This window comes from Carcharodon carcharias, chromosome 10, assembly GCF_017639515.1.
Source record: "Carcharodon carcharias isolate sCarCar2 chromosome 10, sCarCar2.pri, whole genome shotgun sequence".
NCBI lineage: Eukaryota > Metazoa > Chordata > Chondrichthyes > Lamniformes > Lamnidae > Carcharodon > Carcharodon carcharias.
The window spans coordinates 39,125,930-39,146,971 of NC_054476.1; the positions used below are offsets into that span (position 1 = coordinate 39,125,930).

Here is a 21,042-nt window from a genome sequence, read left to right on the forward strand (position 1 = left end):
ATTGGACCGTGTGAAAAAGGCAATGCAATTGTTGTGGGGCACTTAACACTTCATGTAGACTGGATCAATCAAACTGACAAAGGTGATCTGGAAGATAAATTTGTTGAAAGCTTTTGTGACAGTTTCCAGGAGGAATATGTTGTGGAATCATCTACGGATATAGCTATTTTAGATCTAGTATTGTGCAATGAAGGAGGGCTAATTAGTAATGTCATAGAAAATATTCACTGAGAAATGGTGATCATAATATTATTGAATTCCACATTAAATTTGAAAATGACATACTCCAATCACAAACAAGAATCTTAAACTTTAACAAAGCCAATTATTGTAGGGGGGGGTGGAGAGAGAAGAGACCTGGCTAAGGTTAATTGGGTAAATAGATTAAAATATATGGTGGTAAATTAAGTATATGAAAAAAGTAATTAAAGTAAACATTAGTCCCTTAGAAGCAGAGACAGGAAAAATTATCATGGAGAATAAGGAAATGGCAGAGACATTGAACAAATATTTTGTGTCCATCTTCACTGAAAAAGACAAGTTACATATCAGAAATAGAGTGTAAACTAAAGGCTAACATTTAAAGAAACAATTCAAAATGTTCAACAAAAATACATTCCATTGAAAAACAAAAACTTAGTGAGAAAGATCTACCCTTGCCTTCCTAAGAATACTAAGGATAGTATCAGCTTAAAGGGGGAGGCTTATAATGTTGCAAAGAATAGTAATAAGTTTAAGGATTGGGAGCATTTTAAAAACCAGCAAAGGGTCCCCAAAAAATTGATAAAAAGGGAATAAATAAAATGAGAGCAAATTAACCAGGAATATGAGAGTTAGTAAGACTGTAAGAGTTTTAACAAGTATATAAAAAAAGAATTGCTAAAGTAAACATTGGTCTCTTAGAAGCAGAGATAAGAGAAATTATCATAGGGAATGAGGAAACAGTAGAAACATTGAACAAATATTTTGGGTGGAATTTTACGGCCCAGTCGTGGTGTGGAGTGCTGGGGTGGGACAGGGCGGGGCTGTAAAATGCACAAATCCAAAAGTCCATTGACTTGGCTTGGACCGGAAAATCCCACCAGTGGGAGGGGCTTTAAAATTCCCCCTATGTGTCTGTTTTCACAGAAGAAGTTACAAGTTACATATCAGAAATAGAGAGCAGCCTAGGGGCTAATAAGAGTGAGGAAATTAAAGTAATTAATAACAGCAGAGAACAAGTACTGAAGAAACTCAAGTGGCTAAAAGCTGACAAATCCCCAGAACCTGGCGACTTACATCCTAAGGTTCTAAATGATACGGCTGCAGAGGTGGTGGATGCACTAGCTATGATTTTCCAAAATTCCCTAAATTTTGCAACAGTCCCAGCAGATTGGAAGTTAGCAAATGCAACACCATTATTCAGGAAAGGAGGGAGAAAGAAAACAGGGAACTATAGGCTTGTTAGCCTTATACCAGTCATTGGGAAAGTGCTGGAATCTATTATTAAGGAAGTCTTAACAGCGTATTTAGAAAAGCATAGTATGGTTGGAACAAGTCAGCATGGTTTTAGGAAAGTGAAATCATGATTGACAATTTTATTAGAGTTTTTTGAGCATGTAACTAGTAGGGTACATAAAGGGTCATATACTTGGATTTCCAAAAGGCATTCGATAAGGTGCCACACTAAAGGTTAATACATAAGATTGGGGCTCCTAGAATTTGGGGGGGGGGGGGGGGGTGGGTGATATATCAGCATGGATCGAGGATTGGCTAATGAACAGGAAGCAGACTGCAGGCATAAATGGGGCATTTTCACTCATGGAATGCCACAAGTCTCAGTGCTGAGGCCTCAGTAATTCACAATCTATATTAATGAATTAGACAAAGAGAGAGAGAGTAATAGATCTAAGTTTGCTGATGATGCAAAACAGGTGGGAATGCAAGCTATGAGTAGGACACAAAGAACTTCAAAGAAATATAGACAGGTTAAGTGACCAAGCAACAAGGTGGCAAATGGAGTATAATGTGAAGATGTGTGAGGTTATTCACTTCAGTTGTAAGAATAGAAAAGCAGAATTTTTTTTTTAAAAAGGCGTGAAACTTGTAAATGCCGATGTTCAGAGAGACTTAGGTATACTCATACAAAGAACACAAAAAGTTAGCTTGCTGGTACAGCCATCAATTAGGAAAGCAACTGGCATGTTGGCCTTTATTGCAAGGAGATTGAAGTACATGGATAAAGAAGTCATGCTACGATTGTATAGGGCTTGAGTGAGCTGACATCTGGAATACTGTGCAGTTTTCATCTCCATATTTAAGGAAAGATATACTTGCATTGGAGGCAGTACAGTGAAGGTTCACTAAATTGGTCCCTGGGATGAGAGGGTTGTCCTACGATGAGAGGCTGAGTAAACTGGATCTATATTTTCTGCAGTTTAGAAGAATGAGAGGTGATTTCACTGAAACAAATAAGATTATTAAGGGATAAAAGCAAATAACTGCGGATGCTGGAAATCCAAAACAAAAATAAAAATACCTGGAAAAACTCAGCAGGTCTGACAGCATCTGCAGAGACGAACACAGTTAACGTTTTGAGTCCGTATGACTCTTCAACAGAACTAAGGAAAAATAGAAAAGAGGTGAAATATAAACTGGTTTGGGGGGGGGGGGGGGGGGGGGAGTGCGCAGGTATAGCTGGATAGAGGGTCAGTGATAGGTGGAGATTGCCAAAAGATGTCATAGACAAAAGGACAAAGAGATGTTGAAGGTGGTGATATTATCTAAGGAATGTGCTAATAGGTGACATTAAGGGTAGAAAGCAGGACGAGCAAGGTACAGATAGCCGTAATGGGGGTGGGGGGAAGGGATCGAAATAGGCTAAAAGGTAGAGATAAAACAATGGATCGAAATACATTTAAAAATAATGGAAATAGGTGGGGAAAAAATAGTCTTTATAAATTATTGGAAAAAAGGGGGATCGGAAAGGGGGTGGGGATGGAGGAGAGAGTTCATGATCTAAAATTGTTGAACTCAATATTCAGTCTGGAAGGCTGTAAAGTGCCTAGTCGGAAGATGAGATGCTGTTCCTCCAGTTTGCGTTGAGCGCTGGACCAAAATCATGATTATGAAGGGGCTTGACAGGGTAGGTACTGAGAGGCTGTTTCCCCTGGCTGGGGAATCTAGTACATGAGGGCACAGTCTCAGAATAAGGGGATGATCATTTAGGACGATGATGAGGAGAGATTTCGTCACCAAAAGAGTTGTGAATCTTTGGAATTTTCTATCCCAGAGAGTTGGGGATGCTTCATCCTATTTAAGGCTGAGATTGACAGATTTTAGGTCTCTCAGGGAATCAAGGGATTTGGGGAGTGGGCAGGAAAGTGGAATTGAAGCCCAAGATCAGCAAGTTCTAAATTGGGGAGGGTGGGAAGACAAATTTTACAAAGCTGAGAGGTGAAAATGGACTGGATACAGCTATTTGAAGGAAAAATTGTGTCAAATCAATGGGAGGCATTGAAAGGCGAGGTTCTACAGGCATAATGTAGACATGTCCCCACAAAGAAAAAGGGTGGTACTGGCAAATCCAGAGCCCCCAGGTTATCCAGAAGCATAGAGGCCAAGATAAAGCAGAAAAAGAAAGACTTAATACTGTAGAAAGCCTAGAGGAGTATACAAAGTACAAGAGTGAAGTAAATTTGGAAATTAGGAAGCCAAAAGGAGGTAAGAAAAAATATTGGCAGGTAAAATCAAAGAAAATCCTAAGATGTTTTAAAAGTACATTAAGAGCAAGAGAATACCTAAGGAAAAGGTAGGGCTTATCGGGGATATACATGGTAACTTATGCACTGATACTGAAGATGTGGGCAGGGTTCTCAATGAGTACTTTGTCTCTGTCTTCACTAAGGAGAGGGATGATGCAGCCATTTTAGTTAAAGAAGAAGTGTGAAATATTAGATACAATAAGCATAATGAAAGAGGAAGTACTGGAGGGACTGGCATCCTTGAAGGTGGATTGTATCCCAGGCTGTTGAAGGAAGCCAGGGAGGAAATGGCGGATGCTTCGAGGATCATTTTCCAATCCACGCTAGGTACAGGTGAGGTCCTAAAGGATTAGCGGTCTGAGAACATTGTACCGTTATTTAAAAAGGCTACAAGGGATAGGCCATAAAATTATAGACCAGTCAGTCTGACTTCGTTGATAGGCAAGTTATTAGAGACAATTCTAAGAGACAGGATAAACTGAAAAGATAAACAGGATAAATAGAAAGGCACGGATTGATCATAGAAACATAGAAAAATAGAAGCAGGGGTAGGTCATTCGGCCCTTCAAGCCTGCTCCGCCATTCAATATGATCATGGCTAACTCAATGCCTTACCCTGCTCTCTCCCCATATTTCCTGATGTCTTTAGAGTCTAGAAATCTATTTTCTTCTTAAATATATTGAATGAATTTGCCTCCACAGCTCTCTATGGTGGAGAATTCCACAGGTTCACCACCTTCTGAGTGAAGAAGTTTCTCCTCATCTGAGTCCTAAATGGCCTACCCCGTATCCTGAGACTATGACACATTGCTCTAGACCCCCCAACCAGAGGAAACATCACCCCTGCATCCAGTCTGTCCAGCCCTGTCAGAATTTTACATGTTTCAACGATATCCTCTCTCATTCTTCTAAACACCAGTGAATACAGGCCCAATCTCTCCTCATATGACAATCCTCAATCCTGCCATCCCAGGAATCAGTTTGGTGAACCTTCGCTGCACTCCCTCTATGGCAAGTATATCCTTTCTTAGGTAAGGAGACCAAAGCTGCATAAAATACTCCAGGTGTGGTCTCACCAATGCCCTGTATGGCTGCAGTAAGACATCCTTGTTCCTGTATTCAAGTCCTCTTGCAATGAGGGCCAATCTACCATTTGCCTTTTTAACTGCTTGCTGCACTGCATGCATGCTTTCAGTGACTGGTGTACAAGGATACAGGTGTACAGGTCCCTTTGTATATCAACCTTTCCCAGTCTATCACCATTTAAATAATACTCTGCCATTCTGTTTTTCCTACCAAAGTGGATAACTTCACACTTATCTACGTTATATTGATCAGGGATAGTCAGCATGACTTTGTTAGGGGAAAATCATGCCTTACTAACTTAATAGAATTTTTTGAGGAAGTAACAAGGAAGGATTAATGAGGGTAGTACAGTGGATGTTGTCTACATAGATTTCAGTAAGACATTTGACAAGGGCCAACATGGCATACTGGTCGGAAAAGTGAGATCTCATGGGGTACAGGGGAAGGTGGCAGGTTGGGTCCAAAATTGGCTCAGCGACAGGAAACAAAGGGTGATGGTCAATGGATGTTTTTGCAAATAGGAAATGGTTTCCAGTGGTGTTCCACAGGGCTCAGTGTTGGGGCCCTTGCTGTTTGTTGTATATCTTAATGATTTAGACTTAAATGTGGGAGGCACGATTGGGAAATTCGCAGAAGACACAAAAAAATTGGTCGTGCACTTGAGAGCAAAGAGGATAGCTATTGACTCCAGAATGATATCAATGACTTGGTTGAGTGACCAGAGAAATGGCAAATGGAATTCAATCCGGAAAAGTGTGAGATAATGCATCTGGGGAGAGCATACAGCAAGGGGATACTCAATAAATGGTAAGTTATTGAGATGGGTTGAGGAAGTGAGAGACCTTGAAGTGCTTGTCCACAGGTCCTTGAAGATGGCAGGACAGATGGACAAGGTGGTCAAGAAAGCATATGGAATGCTTTCTTTTGTTGGGTGAGGTATTGAATACAAAAACAGGGATGTAATGATGGAACTGTATAAATGCTGGTTAGGCCACAGTTGGAATTTTGTGTACAGTTTTGGTCACCACATTACAGGAAAGACATAATTGCTTTGGCGAGAGTGCAGAGGAGATTTACAAGAATGTTACCAGGGCATGAAAATTGCAGCTATGAGAAGAGATTGGATAGGTTAGGGTTGTTTTCCTTAGAACAGAGGAAGCTAAGGGGTGACCAAATTGAGGTGTACAAAATTATGAAGGGCCTAGATAGGGTAGACAGGAAATACTTGTTTCCCTGAGCTGAAGGGTCAATTACCAGGGGACATAGATTTAAGGTGATTGGTAGAGGGATTAGAGGGGACATGAGGAAAAACTTTTTCACCCACAGGGTGCTGGGTGTCTAGAATTCACTGCCTAAGTTGGCAGTTGAGGCTGAAATGCTCAACTCATTTAAAAAGGTACCTGGATCTGCATCTGAAGTGCTGTAACTTGCAAGGCTACTGACCAGGTGCTGGAAAGTAGGATTAAAATAAGCGGCCAGTTTCTTTTTTCTCTTTTGTGGCTGCCATAGACATAATGGACTTAATGGCCTCTTTCCTCACCATAACTTTTCTATGGTTCTATTAGCCATGATCCTATTGCATGGCGGAGCAGGCTTGATGAGTAGGATTGCCAATAGGTATTCCTGGAGGTTACATCACATGACTGTCCTCCATGCTCCAGCCATTAGCCAGCCAACACACCCATCCTTGAGAGGCACTGCCTTCCTACACCAATTGAAAAGCAAAACGACTCATTGCCCAATTGGATGATGCATGACTTGACTGTCAGCCAACCAGCCGTTTTTTCTTATTTTCAATATTTTAATATCTGATAAAGAGAAACGTGCAAAGAAAATGAGAATAAAAATCTTTAATATCCCGATGACTTTTCTCCAAGGTTGCACACAGCAGTGTCCTGGAGATTGATCTTCAATTCCTGGAGACTCCAGGCAACCCTATTGACATATGGTCTTCTCCTGCTATTTCATAGTTCTCGTGAACTAAAGACAGCTCCTTGCAGGCAACTGTTAATCAGATAATCAAACAGTGAAAATAGTCTAAGAATTGGAAACATTTCTTCCTATATTGCAAAATATTTAACTGGCAACCAGTCTTGGATCGTGTGAGAGACAGAGAGCGAGGGGGGAGAGCGAGCGGGCACGTATGTGAGGTGGGGAGCGAGCGGGTGCATGCGTGAGAGGGATAGAGATTGTGACAGGAAGACAGAAGGAAAGAATGTGTTTGAAAGGGAGAGAGGGTGTGAGGTGGGAAGAGGGTGAGAGAGAGTGTGTGAGGGACAGAGGGAGAGAGAAACAGTATGTGGGGAAGAGGGCTAGGTAGAGAGAGAGATTGTGACAGGTGTTACTCACAATCAGAGGTTGTGGTGGAAGAATTAATCCAGGCTGGTCTCTTGGTTAAAGCTGGTTTATTTCCAAGACAACTTCTCAGTATTACTAACTTCCTAGTAGCTGCCACACAAATTGTTTCAGCTGTACATTTTTATTCTATTTGGATGGGATAATTAATGCCCATCACCTGTTTAACTAACAACTGGTTTTAACAAGATGATTGCCATATTAAACAGATTCCCCTCTTTCCTTTTTAAATTAAAACTAAAAAAAACTTGGAACACTTTTTAAAAAACAAACAGAAGCAAATAATGTCACGTGTTTCCACGTCTATAATTCTCGAATTTCTTTTACCACATATTTATATACACAATTATAAAACAAAAACAATTCTTTTGTTGCATCATTATAGGACATGCCTCTTCCAACACATTTAATAATTTTTTTAGAGCAGGCACTTCCTTTTGTAAAACAATCTGATAGTTGGTGACTTGTGTCAACCCATTTTATCTTAGAGATCTCTTTTCTTTCTAACATCTCCTTTATGCTGGCTATATCTATTCGTAGTCTATTTTCCATGACAATTCGTGGAATGAATGTTGTCCCATAGAGACCAGTTATCAACGTAACATTCTATGGGCAAACTTTTCCCACATTGCCCCTTATATAATATTTCTGTCAACATGTTGGACAAGTAAACCCCCATATCTAATGCCTCTACTAAGGCTAACGTTTCAGCAGCTAAGGTGCTTTTCGCTACCCTTTTTATTTTCTTGGCCTCCCAAGCCAGTGGACAACATTTATCATTCTTTCCCACCAAGAATATGATGAACCCTGCTGTGCTAGGGTACCCATCTGGAAGATTGGCATGTGGAGCATCACTAAAAATGACCAACCTCATATCTTTTGGATCACCCAAGGCTGGAAACTTGAGTGTACATCTCTCAGAATTTAATTTTTTTAATGTTTTATTTGCTCTCAGAACTTGCTCAACGGTGGCATGTTTCATCATGGTACTCAGCTCCAACACATCATAACTAGCGTCAGGCCTAGTCTGAGTGCACAACCAGTTCAACTGCCTTAACATTTTCTAGTAAGATTGTTGATTCAATGTCACTCCTAACTTGCTCTGCTTAACGTCCAAACCTATGTATTTAAAGGCCCCAGAAGCCTGACTTACGACCTGGAATTCCTTCTTTTTCTTCTTGATTACCCAGTGTTCAAATTCTATAGATCCTCCCCACAGAGGATCGTCAATATGCATGTTAAAGTTCCCAGCTAGTTTCTCCTTATGGTACCAGTAGAACATCGCGGGGTCCGCCTTTAACTGAATGCAGCCTGTTTTCAACAGGACAGACCTCATGGAAAAATACCATATTCTTGATGCATCATTCAACCCATAAACACACTTGTTCAATTTCCACAGATTTCCTTCTACATTCCTGGCGTCTTTGGGTGGTTTCAAAAAAATTCCCTTTGAAACTTCTCCCCCTGTAAAAACGCAGACTTTACATCAATCGATTTGCACTCCCAGGAATAGGATGCCAAAATAGCTAAAAAAAAAATCTTCAAACTCACTTTCCTTGCAGTACGTGAGTCCACTCTGACATCCTGATCTCCTAGTCTCTCTTCAAAGCCTTGGGCTACTAATCTCGCTTTGGCCTTATACGTGCCATCTGGGAGTACCTTCTCTGTACAGATCCATCTGAGAGATAAAGCTGGCTGTCCTCTGTCAGGTATTTCAGAATGTACCGCAAATTCCTTCCAACTTTCTAACTCTTTCCATTTGGCTTCTTTTATCAGCTTACTTTCCAATTTATTAGTAGCTACTAGAATCTCTCTGTCAGAAGGACTTCTAACTTCTTTTGAGATTGCTAGCTTGCTCTCTAGTCCTCCTTGTTAAGCTACAGCCTCTATGACTTTCCTCTCCCTTTCTGGACTGCTACTATATGATTGTCCTCCCATGCGAACAGAACTCCGTTCGCAAATCCATGATCTTTTTCTAGGGTCACAACCACTTTCAGAACTCATACTGCGCTTTCTGGGTTTCCACATTTTACCTCGGTTTGCGAATCGATAGGTCTGGTCTCCTGTCCTTCATCCTGCACATTTAGCCAATGTTTGTATTCATTGGCCTTTCCTGCTCTCACGATGATGATGGCATCCCTGCACATCCCTTCTGGCATGTATGTTACCTTTGTTCCTACTTTGGGTAATTGCCCTTTTGGATGAATAGCTTTGTCCAGTACCTCAGTATTACTTTGTTCATTGTCAGTCAACCCTGTATCTGCTGTCGTCTGCTCCTCATAACTACCCAGTGTATGTGAAGTGCATGGTGCCTCCTCGCGTTCTCTGTCCTGTTCAGAACCTGTAAAGGTATCATCAGCACCAATTAACTGTGAAGAATGTACCCTAACAGTTTGATTACCGTGTTGCACAATTACTACTTTCCCATCACTCCCTATAACCTTGCCAGATCCTTTCCACTCTTTCTGGCCTTCCCTTTCATAATATACCATGTCTCCTTGTCTAAACTATACTACTGATGGTTTTATGTGGTGCCGTGGTGCCCGCCGAATTTTCTCTGAAACCTCAGCTTTAATGAAAGCTTTTCTGCCCGCAAGCAAGGCGTTCAGATGAGCAGAAAAAGTGGAGCTAATGTTATTCCCTTCCCGAGCGGGGGAGCTTCTGACAACACTAAAGGTAACTTTGTATTTCTTCCCTACACCAATTGATACGGACTGTACCCCCCAGCCATTTGCAGAGAGTTAATTCCGTGCACTGTCCCATGCTAGTGCCGTTTGCAGTTTACAATCTGGTTGATCAGCTAATATTTTATGTAACATGTCATCTATTACTGCATGGTTTCTTTCACAAAGACCATTACTAAACAGGCTCTCAGCTGCAGTGTGCCTAACAATGATGTTTAAATTTTCGCACATATCTCAAAATTTCTCATTGGCGAATTCCTCACCATTGTCAGCGAGGAACTTCGCTGGTGTTCCTAATCCTGTTCCTACCCATTTCTCCATGACCTTAGCGACAATCGTCCTTTTGTCTTTACTATAGATCACAGTGGATAGACTAAATCTGGTTGCTATATCTATGGAGTGTAGTAAAAAAAAACCCTATCCTTGTCCCAAACTTTCAAGTCCATTGACACTGCATCGTTAAACTCTCTCGCTAGTGGCAGCTCACAACAGGACGCAGTGGTGTCTTGCGATATTTAAGGCAAATTTCACACTGAGCAGTGATTTGTTCAATAAGATCATCTTTTCCTTTATCGACCACTCCCACATCTCAAAGCAGAGTCTTCGGTTTCTGTGGCGCTGGATGTGCAAACTGTCTATGTAATTTCCAAATGATCATCTTTTTGTCCACAAAACTCATTCTCAGCAGTTAACAAAACCTTCATGAATGTTATGATGAGAAATCTCTGGCTTTCTTAGTGGAAAGCAGTAATGGCCTGACTGAGTAAAATGGAGATCCACATTTTTCCCAAACACGACTGCTCTATCACTCTTTTGAAATGTGGCCCCCTATAGCCTGCTCTATACACTAAACTACTAGACCGGAAACCAGAGATTTATATCCCTACTTTAGGAACATAGGGACATAAGAGGCCATTCAGTCCCTTGAGCCTGTTCCACCATTCAATTAGATCATGTCTGATCTGTATCTTAACTCCATCTACCTGTCTTGGTTCTGTAATCCTCAATACCTTACCTAACAAAAATATATCACTCTTAGTTTTGGAATTTAGAATTGCTTCCAACCTCAAAAGCTTTTTGGGGACAGAGTTCCAGGTTTCCACCACCCTGTGTAAGATACAGAGTAACACTCCCTCTGCACTGTCCCATCAGAGGGGAAGGCAACGGATTTCTCTGGTTATTATCGTAGTGCGGTCCTTCACTCATACTAATCAGCATCATTAGCCTGTTACCGAGTAACATTACTGGTTGCTTATTAGCGCTCCTGGTTTTTACTTGTTGCTGCAATGTTCCCAATGATGCCTGGATAGAGGGGCAGGGATTACCTGAAATCAGGGATTCCGCTGGGTGTACTGATCCCTGCACCAGACATCACCACAATCCTGGAGCACTCCTTGTTCTGAATGAGCCTCGCGATGTCCTCCAGTGACTGCACTCTGTCATCACTTCCTTTCCCACTGAAGATATATCGGACAGAAGGTGTGGCTGATGGAAGATTCACACAACGGTTTCTGTAACGATAGATAAAGCATCCACAGAATGGGCTAGATACTCCCTTGAGCAGTTACAGATGTGAATTCCACTTATACCCAGACTTTCTGTGGGCTTTTGTTATGGCAACTTGCTGTCAGCCAGACAGCCAAACAGCACAGCACCATCTACAGTGCAAGTAACTGGGTGTCTCCACAACCAATCAGAATGCAGAATCGTTAAAGAGCAGCGCACAGTCTGAGCCAGGTTAGAATAGTCAATTCAATGTCATATCAACTTCACACCTTTCCACGTTGTTTGAATGCTGAGCCTCTCAGTGAGGTACAGGTGGCGTGAACCTTCTGGAGGAGCTGTGCAGCTGATGTAGCAACTTCCTGATTTCTGCATTTAACTGCGATTGTGTGGTCGCTGGAAATGCTGTTAGCATCACTGTTATTCCGATCACAATATCCGACCCTTCAGTATCAGACAGTGCAAATGCAACTCATGTATACATGCCTCATACCTTGAAGTCTTGCTATGTGCTTGTCTGCAGGTGCTGAGCCCGACCCGGATCCCAGTTTGGAAATTCCTGATGCAGCTGTGATTAAACTGTAACCATCGAGAAGCAAACAGACCTGGCTGGGTCCAGGCGAGACTGTGATACAATGCAAAACTCATGCTGTCAGCTGAAACAAAGACAGAATACGATTCAATTCTCATGTATCAGCCATGACTCAGCAGGTAGCACTCTCGCCTCTGAGTCAGAGATCATGAGTTCAACAACCGTTCCAGAGGCTTGAGCATAAAATTCAGAATGAAACTCCCAATGCAGCACTGAGGGAGGGGTACTGAAGGAGCGCTGCACTGTTGGAGGGGGAGTACCGAGGGAGCGCTGCACTGTTGGAGGGGGAGTACTGAGGGAGCGCTGCACTGTTGGAGGGGGAGTACTGAGGGAGCTCTGCACTATTGGAGGGGGAGTACTGAGGGAGCGCTGCACTGTTGGAGGGGGAGTCCTGAGGGAGCACTGCACTGTTGGAGAGTCAATACTGAGGCAGCACTGTACTGTCAGAAAGGCAATACTGAGGTAGCGCTGCAATGTGGGAGGGTCAGCAATAAGAGATTACTGCACTGTCACAGGTCAGTACTGAGGGAGCACTGCACTGTCAGAGGTGTCATCATTCATATGAGTTGATCTTGAAAGATGTAAAAGTGCAGTCGCAATTTGAATCTTCTACACTCGCTATTTCTGCCAGAGAAGTTGGGTTAAAGAAGTGTGAGCGCCGCTCAAATGAAGCAAAGAAGCAGGTGCGAAGTTGTTCTAAACCAATTCCATCCAATGCAATTTCTGATTTTGAAAATTTATGACAGGATCCCTCACCCGAAGAGACATTTACATCGAAAAGTTGCACTGATTATGCCACCTGGACCTCATGTGATTTTAACTCAAGGTTGCAGAAGATTCCACCCACTTTTGGATCTGCCAGGAAAACAATTGGGATTGTGCTCCATGAGGTGTATATTAAGGGGGTCACAGCAATTGATCAAAGAATCACAGGATTAGAATAAATTGTTCACAGGACTGATGGATCACAGAAGCACTGGAGCACAGGATCATGAAGCGCACAATCATTGAAAAACAGGATCAATGGGTCAATGTAAATGGGATTAATGGATCAATGGATTACACGATTGATGGATCATATGATGATGGATCACAGGGTTAATGAATCACAGATCAGTGAGTCACAAGGTCAAAGGATGACTGGATCACAGGATCAACTCTAGGATCACTGGATCACAGAATCAATGAATCACAGAATCAGTGTATCATTGTGTCAATAAATCACTGGATCAAAGGATTGGTAGGTCAATAATCTTTCAGGTTAAACCAATTAAAGGATTGGTAGGTCAATGGATCACATGCTCAGTGGACCATTGTATTAACAGATCACAGTATTAGTGGATTATATAGTGAATGGATCACAAGATTAATTGGATCATAGATCAATGGCTCCCAAGAGCATTTACTATTTTGTGTCCCAAATGAGACTTCAGGTTCATTATACTGCAGTCCGAGTGTCTGAATTGGTCAGGACTGATGACAAAAGCATCGTAACAACAAAAACTTATTTCACTTACATAGTTTCGTTAACACGAGCATTATCAAACAAAATCTGACACTAACCACATAAGGAGATATTAGGACAGGTGACCAAAAGATTGGTCAAAGGGGTAGGTTTTAAGGAGAGGTTGAGAGGGCTTTTGTCCCCTTTCCCGCTGCACTGATCCCTGGAAATAAATGCTCAAGGGTCCAAGAGAGAAGAAACTCATCCTCAGGTTCACAGTGGGTGAGAAGCAGAAATCGCTTCACATCAATGTTAGATGTGTAATATGATCTCAACCAGTCTCCCTAAACCTCTAAGATCATCACATCAGGAACTGAGCCACTGAGAAACTGCAGCCTGGAATTTCTGCTTTAGTGTAATCGAGTAGGGTTTTCACTCATTTGCATATCATGCCATCAGTTCACAAAGCCTGACTAACATGTTGCAGAATGACACCATCTTAAAAGTTTTTGGAGAGGAAAGCAAGGTTAAAGGTACAACAATTGATGCTAAGGATCTGGGGCTGAGGGTCAGTACTCTGACTACAGCGATTTGCAAAGGAGACATTGCACAAGACGCAAGTTTCAATTTCAGCCATCATAGGACCAGAAAGGGAAGCTAGGCAGTTGTATACATTCCTGCACCAAAACTCATGTGCCCATCTTTCCACCTTCATTGGCTCCCAGTCTGCCAAGGACTCAAATTCTGTTGAAGGGTCATGAGGACTCGAAAGGTCAACTGTGCTCTCCTCCGCCGATACTGCCAGACCTGCTGAGTTTTTCCAGGTATTTCTATTTCTGTTTTTGTCTCAAATTACAATTCTCATCTGGAATTTAAATTCCTCCATGACCTTCCCTCCAAACTCTCACTCCTCCACTGCTTTAACCCCTCTCAAATTTTCCAATCCTCTGACTTCAGCTTCTTGTGTATCCCCACATCTTTCCCCACCATTGCTGGCTGTGCCTTCAGCTATATATGACCCAACACTCTCGTATTCCCTCCCTGAACCGCTTGGCCTATCTCTCCTCCATTTAATAATTCCCTTAAAACCCACCTCTTTGACCAAACTACTTATCAGTCCTCATAAACTCTCTGTCTTGACTACCGTCCATTCCTATTTCCTATTTTTCTCTCACATACTTTAGAACGGTTTATTCAACATTGAACTCACGACATCAACGTATGCTGCTTTAGAATGTGTTTTGAATTTGGAACCAGCCAATACAATTGATCGCTCAGCGACCAGCGCTACTATGACACCCATTATGGAAATATAATAATAAGCATCGTTTTACAATAGAACTACCCATATATGTAGGATACAGAGCAGCTAATTTGTGCAAAGCAAGCTCCCACAAACATCAATGACGTAATAAAAATAAAAAACACTTGCATTTCAATAGCGCTTTTCATGACCTCAGGACATCTCAAAGTGCTTTACAGCCAATGAAGTACTTTTGAAGTGCAGTCTTGCAGTCTTCTTGTAATGTACGAAACATGGCTACCAATTTTGATACAGCAAGATTCCACAAACAACAAAGCGAAACCTGCCAGATAATCTATTTGTTTTTGTGATGTTGATTGTGGGTGTATACTGGCTGTAGCTATATACTTGATGTACAGATTTTTGTATATATACCCGGGTGTTTAAAACAGTGAGAGGGGAGCCGGGAGTTGCACAGTATAAAACAGTGAGAGGAAAGCGGGATTTTCAAAGTTTTAAACAGTGAGAGGAGAGCCGGGATTTTCAGTTTAAAACAGTGAGAGGAGAACGGGATTTTCACAGTTTAAAACAGTGGGGAGACAGCCGGGATTTTTACAGTTTAAAACAGTGAGAGGAGAGCCAGGAGTTTCACGGTTTAAAACAGTGAGAGGAGAGCCCGGATTTTTACAGTTTAAAAAAAGTGAGAGGAGAGCCGGGAGTTTCACGGTTTAAAACAGTGAGAGGAGAGCCCAGATTTTTACAGTTTAAAACAGTGAGAGGAGAGCCGGGAGTTTTGCAGTTTAAAACAGCGAGGGGAGAGCCGGGAGTTTTGCAGTTTAAAACAGCGAGGGGAGAGCCAGGAGCAACGGATAGCGGGCCTGCGCAAGAAGGGCAGTGGCGGCGGGAGATAAAAATCAGTGGCAGAGAGCCCCTTCAAACTGTGTCTACCTGTCAGAGCCAGAGTGTGACATCACAGGAAAGCAAGTTGATGATTGGTGGGTATCTCTACCGTGTCTTTATTGATTAGCCAAGTGGTTTAAATCAGGAGACGTTACTTACAGCTGAAGAGTACAGTTAAGAAATTCACTTTTAAAATATTTAACATCCAAATGAGTTAATTAAATAAAATAGAGATGGCTGGGCAGGCAATATGTTGAAGTTGTAGTATGTGGGAGCTGGTGGACATTGGTGCAATCCACAGTGACCACATCTGCAGCAAGTGTTGGCTGCTCGAGGAACTTCGGCTCAGAGTTGATAAGCTGGTGTCCGAGCTGCGGACACTGCGACACATCAGGGAGGGGGAAGAGTTACCTGGACACTGTGTTTCAGGGGACAGTCACATCCCTTAGATAATTTACATCAAATTTGGTCTATGGTAAGCGACAGGAGGGTGTGACTGCGAGTGAGGCAGGTATGGGGATCCAGAATTTAGCTTTGGAGGAGACTCAGCTGGTACCCTTGTCCAATAGGTACGAGGTTCTTGCTCCCGGTGTGGACGAGGGCACAGACTGCACAGAGGATGAGCAAACTGACCACAACGTTGTGGTACAGAACGCCATTCAAGTGGGGGAGAAAAGAGAAATGTAGTAGTAATAGGAGATTGCATAGTTAGGGGAATAGATACTGGTCTTTGCAGCAAAGACAGAGACTTTGAAGCTGTGTTGCCTACCTGATGCCAAAGTAAGGACATCTCTTCTGGTCTGGAGAGGAACTTGGAGTGGGAAGGGAAGGATCCAGTTGTCGTGGTTCACATAGGTACCAGCGACATAGATAGGATGAGGAAAGAGGTTCTGCTGAGGGACAACAAGCACCTTGGGGCTAACTTAAAAAGCAGAACCACAAAGGTAATAATCGCCAGATTGCTACTTGAGCCACATGCAAATTGACGTAGGGTAAATAAGATTAGAGAAGTAAATATGTGACTCAAAGATTGGTGTGGGAGAAGTGGGTTCCAATTCATGGGGCACTGACACCAGTACTGGCGAAGGAGAGAGCTGTTCCATTGTGACAGGCTTCATTTGAACCACGCTGGGATCAGTGTCCTGGCAAATCGTGGTAACTAGGGTTGTAAATAAGACTTTAAACTAATTATTTGGGGGGAGGGTTCAACTGAAGGGAAGTTTAAAAAATCAAAAAGAAACGAGAGAAGAGCTGCAGGGTAGTGAAGAGGCAAATGATAATCAAAGTGTGACAACAAGGGGCAGAAAATATAAGCAGAAGAGTGCATCAGAAATTAGAACCAGAATGAGTAATGACGGTAAAATGTTGAAGCTTAAGGTTCTTTATTTAAATGCACATAGCATTTGTAACAAGGTAGTTGATTTGACTGCACAAATGGAAATATACGGATATGACTTGATAGCTATTATAGAGACGTGGTTACAGAGTGACCAAGACTGGGAACTTAATATTCAAGGGTATTCGATGTTCTGGAAAAATAGGCAAAAAGGAAGAGGTGGGGTAGCTTTGCTAATAAAGGAAGGTATCAGTGCAGTGGTGAGTGCTGATTTAGGTGCCATAGAACGTGATGCGGCATTGGTTTGGGTAGAAATAAGGAATAGCAAGGGGAAGAAGTCATGGGTGGGAGTGGTTTATAGGCCCCCGAAGAGTTGCCTCACTGTAGGACAAAGTATAAGTTGGATTTTAATCGAGGTGTGTAATAAGGGCACTACAATTGTCATGGGTGATTTTAATCTGCATATTGACTGGACGAATCAAATTGACAAGGGTAACATGTAAAATGAATTTGTAGAGTGCATCAGGGAGTTTCTTAGAGCAATACATTATAGGACCTAACTGGGAACAGGCTAGTTTAGATCTAGTAATGTGTAATGAGGTAGGATTAATAAGAGATCTCGTAGTTAAGGATCCTCTGGGAGTAGCGATAATAACATGGTAGAATTTCAAATTCAGTTTAAAGGTGAGCAACTCGGGTCTCAAACCAGTGTCCTCAACTTAAATAAGGGCAATCACAATGGTATGAAGAAAGAGTGGTCTAAAGCGGGCTGGGAAAATAGACTATGGGGAAGGTTAGTGGTTGAGCAGTGGCAGACGTTTAAGCAGATATTTTATAATGCTCAGCAAAAATTTATCCCAGTCGAGAAGAAGGACTCAATGAGAAGGATGAACTACCCGTAGTTAACAAAGGCAGTCAAGGAGAGTATCCAGTCAAAACTAAAGCATGCAAAGTGGCGAAAACTAGTGGTAGGCCAGAGGATTGAGAATTTTTTTACGAGCCAGCAGCAGATCACTAAAAAACTAATAAAAAGGGAGAAAATTGATTCTGAAAGTAATTTGGCAAGAAATATAAAAACAAACAGCAAGTGCTTCTACGGGTATATAAAAAGAGAGTAGCTAAAGTGAGCATGGGACCCTTGGAGGATGCAACTGGAGAATTGATAATGGGGAACAGGGAAATGGCAAATAATTTAAACCAATATTTTGCATCAGTCTTCATGGTGGAGGAAACTATAAATATTCCAAAGATATCAGATAAGCAAGGAGCTAATGGGAGGAAAGATCCTGTGACAGTCTCTATCACGAGGGACAAAGTATTTGCCAAACTAATGGGACTAAAAGCAGACAAGTCACCAGGACCTGATGGCCTGCATCCAAGAGTTTTAAAAGGAAGTGGCTGCAGAGATAGTGGTCGAAATATTCCAGAACTCACTGGATTCTGGGACAGACCCAGAGGATTAGAAAACTGCTAATGTGATGCCCCTGTTCAAGAAGTGAGGGAGACAAAAAGCAAGAAACTATGGGCCAGCCAGCCTAACATCTGTAATTGGGAAAATGCTAGAGTCTATTATTAAGGAAGAAACAGCTGGACATTTAGAAAAGATTAATGCAATCAGAGTCAACATGGTTTATGAAAGGGAAATCATGTTTGACAAATTTGCTAGAGTTCTTTGAGGACATAACAAGCAGAGTTGATAAAGGGGAACTGGTAGATGTAGTGTATTTGGATTTCCAGAAGGCATTCAATAAGGTGCCACATAAAAGGTTGTTGCACAAGATAGGAGCTCACGGTACTAGGGGTAATGCATTAGCATGGATTAAAGATTGGTTAACATGCAGAAGACAGACAGTCGGATAAATGGGTCTTTTTCAGGTTAGAAAGATGTAACTAGTGGAGTGCCACAGGATCAATCCTAGGGCCGCAATTATTTACCATCTATATTAATGATTTCGAGGGGGGGTAGAGTGTAATGTATCCAAATTTGTTGATGATACAAAAATAGATGTTGTGATGAGGACATAAGGAATCTGCAAGGGAATATAGACAGGTTGAGTGAGTGGGTAAAAAACTTGGCAGATGAAGTTTAATGCAAGAAGTGTGAGGTCATGCACTTTGGTAGTAAAAATCAAAAGGCAGACTATTATTTAAATGGATAGAGACTCCAAAAAAGTGCAGCACAGAGCGATCTGATTGCTTTTGTGCACAAAACACCAAAAGTTAGCAAGCAGGTTCAGCATGTAATTAAAAAGGCAAACGGAATTTTGGCCTGTATTGCTAGGGTATTGGAGTTAAAAAATAGGGAAGTCTTGTTACAACTGTAAGTGTTGGTGAAGCCACACCTGGAGTACTGTGTACAGTTTTGGTCCCTGTACTTAAGAAAGGATCTACTGGCATTGGAGGCAGTTCAAAAGAGATTCACTAGGCTGATTCCTGGGATGAAGGGGTTGACTTAGCAAGAATGGCTAAACAGGTTAGACCTTCATCCATTAGTTTAGAAGAATGAGGGGTGATCTTATTGAAATGTACAAGATTCTGAGGGGGTTTGACAGGGTAGATGTTGAGAAGATGTTTTCACTATGGGGGGAATCTTGAACTAGGGGACATAGTTACAGAATAAGGGGGCACTCATTTAAAACTGAGATGCGAAGGGATTTCTCGCAGAAGGTAGTGAATGTCTGAAATTCTCTACCCGAGAGAGTTGTGGAGGCTAGATCATTGAAAGTATTTGAAGAGGAGGTAGATAGATTTTTGAAATATCAGGGAGTTGAGGGTTATGAGGAGCTGGCGCGAAAGAGGAGTTGAGGCCTGGGGCAGATCAGCCATGATTTTATTGAATGGTGGGGCAGGCTTGAAGGGCCAAATGGCCTACTCCTGCTCCTATTTCTTATGTTCTTAAGTTCTTATGTACAATCTGTTACTAATGGGATTCTGAGGGGATCAGTATTAGGGCCTCAACTATTTACAACCTCTATCAATGACTTGGATGGAGTATAATGTACCCAACTTTGCTGATAGTATAAAGCTAGATAGGATGGTAAGCTATGAGAAGTGTGTGAAGAGGCTGCAAAGGTATATGGGCAGGTTGGGTGAGTGGGCAGAAACATGGGAGGTAGAATACAAGTAAATGTAAAAAGAAAGAATATTGTTAAAAGATGCAAAACTACTAAATTAAATTAGTATTCAGAGGGGTATGGGTGGCCTTGTCCATATATCACAAAGATAACGTGCAGATACAGCAAGTAATTAGGAAGGCAAATGGAACGTTAACTTTTGTTATAATGGGATTGGATTGTAAGAGTAAACACATCTTATACAATTACACCTCCTTTGTGAGATCACACACTGGAGTACTGTGTGCAGGTCTCCTTACCTAAGGAAGGATATACTTAGATAAAAGCAAAATACTTTGGATACTGGAAATCTGAAACAAAAACAAAAATACCTGGAAAAACTCAGGTCTGACAGCATTTGCAAAGAAAAAATATTTGCATATTTCACCCCTTTCTTGGACTCACTCAAGTTCTGTCGAAGGGTCATGAGGACTCGAAATGTCAACTCTTTTCTTCTCCGCCGATGCTGCCAGACCAGCTGAGTTTTTCCAGGTAATTCTGTTTTTGTTTTGGATTTCCAGCATCCGCAGTTTTTTTTGTTTTTATATTTGCATAGAGGAATACAGTTGATGTTTCGAGTCTGTATGACTCTTCATCAGAACTAAGCAAATAGAGAAATGAGGTGAAATATAAGCTGGTAGAGTGGGGGCTGGGACAGGTGGAGCTGGATAGGGGGCCAGTGATTGGTAGAGGCAAAGAAGAGATATACTTACCTCAAAGGGAGGTTCACTAGATTAATTCTTGAGATGAAGGGAATGTCCTATAAGGAGAGATTGGATAGTCTAGGCTGATATTCCCTAAACTTTAGAAGAATGACAGCACATCTAATTGAAATACTGCATATAACATTTTTAAGACACTTGACAGGGTAGATGCTAAGAAGTTGTTTCTACTGGCTGGGGAATCTAGAACACAGGGTCAGAGTCTCAGGATAGGAGGTTGATTATATAGGACGGAGATGAGGAGACATTTCTTTTACTCAGAGGACTGTGAACCTTTGGAATTCACTATCCCAGAGAGCTTTGAATGCTTCATCATTGCGT

The 21,042-nt window shown here is 41.8% G+C and overlaps 1 protein-coding gene across 8 annotated transcripts in view; it reads right to left on the reverse strand.

The window, feature by feature from the left end:
- Positions 1 to 21,042, reverse strand: part of LOC121283037 (NAD-dependent protein deacetylase sirtuin-3-like) — a 36,139-nt gene that overhangs the window by 13,880 nt on the left and 1,217 nt on the right. For 6 of the 8 annotated variants that reach the window (XM_041196996.1, XM_041196998.1, XM_041196995.1 and 3 more), the window contains 2 exons: positions 11,865 to 12,027; positions 11,194 to 11,379 (listed from right to left, as the gene is read on the reverse strand). In XM_041196996.1, the coding sequence (XP_041052930.1) occupies positions 11,194 to 11,379; positions 11,865 to 12,019 (341 nt within the window). In that variant the 5' untranslated portion in view covers positions 12,020 to 12,027. Of the gene's footprint in view, positions 1 to 11,193; positions 11,380 to 11,864; positions 12,028 to 14,839; positions 14,994 to 20,712; positions 20,734 to 21,042 lie in introns of those variants that run through there. The other 2 variants (XM_041196997.1, XM_041197000.1) reach the window with 2 other exon arrangements.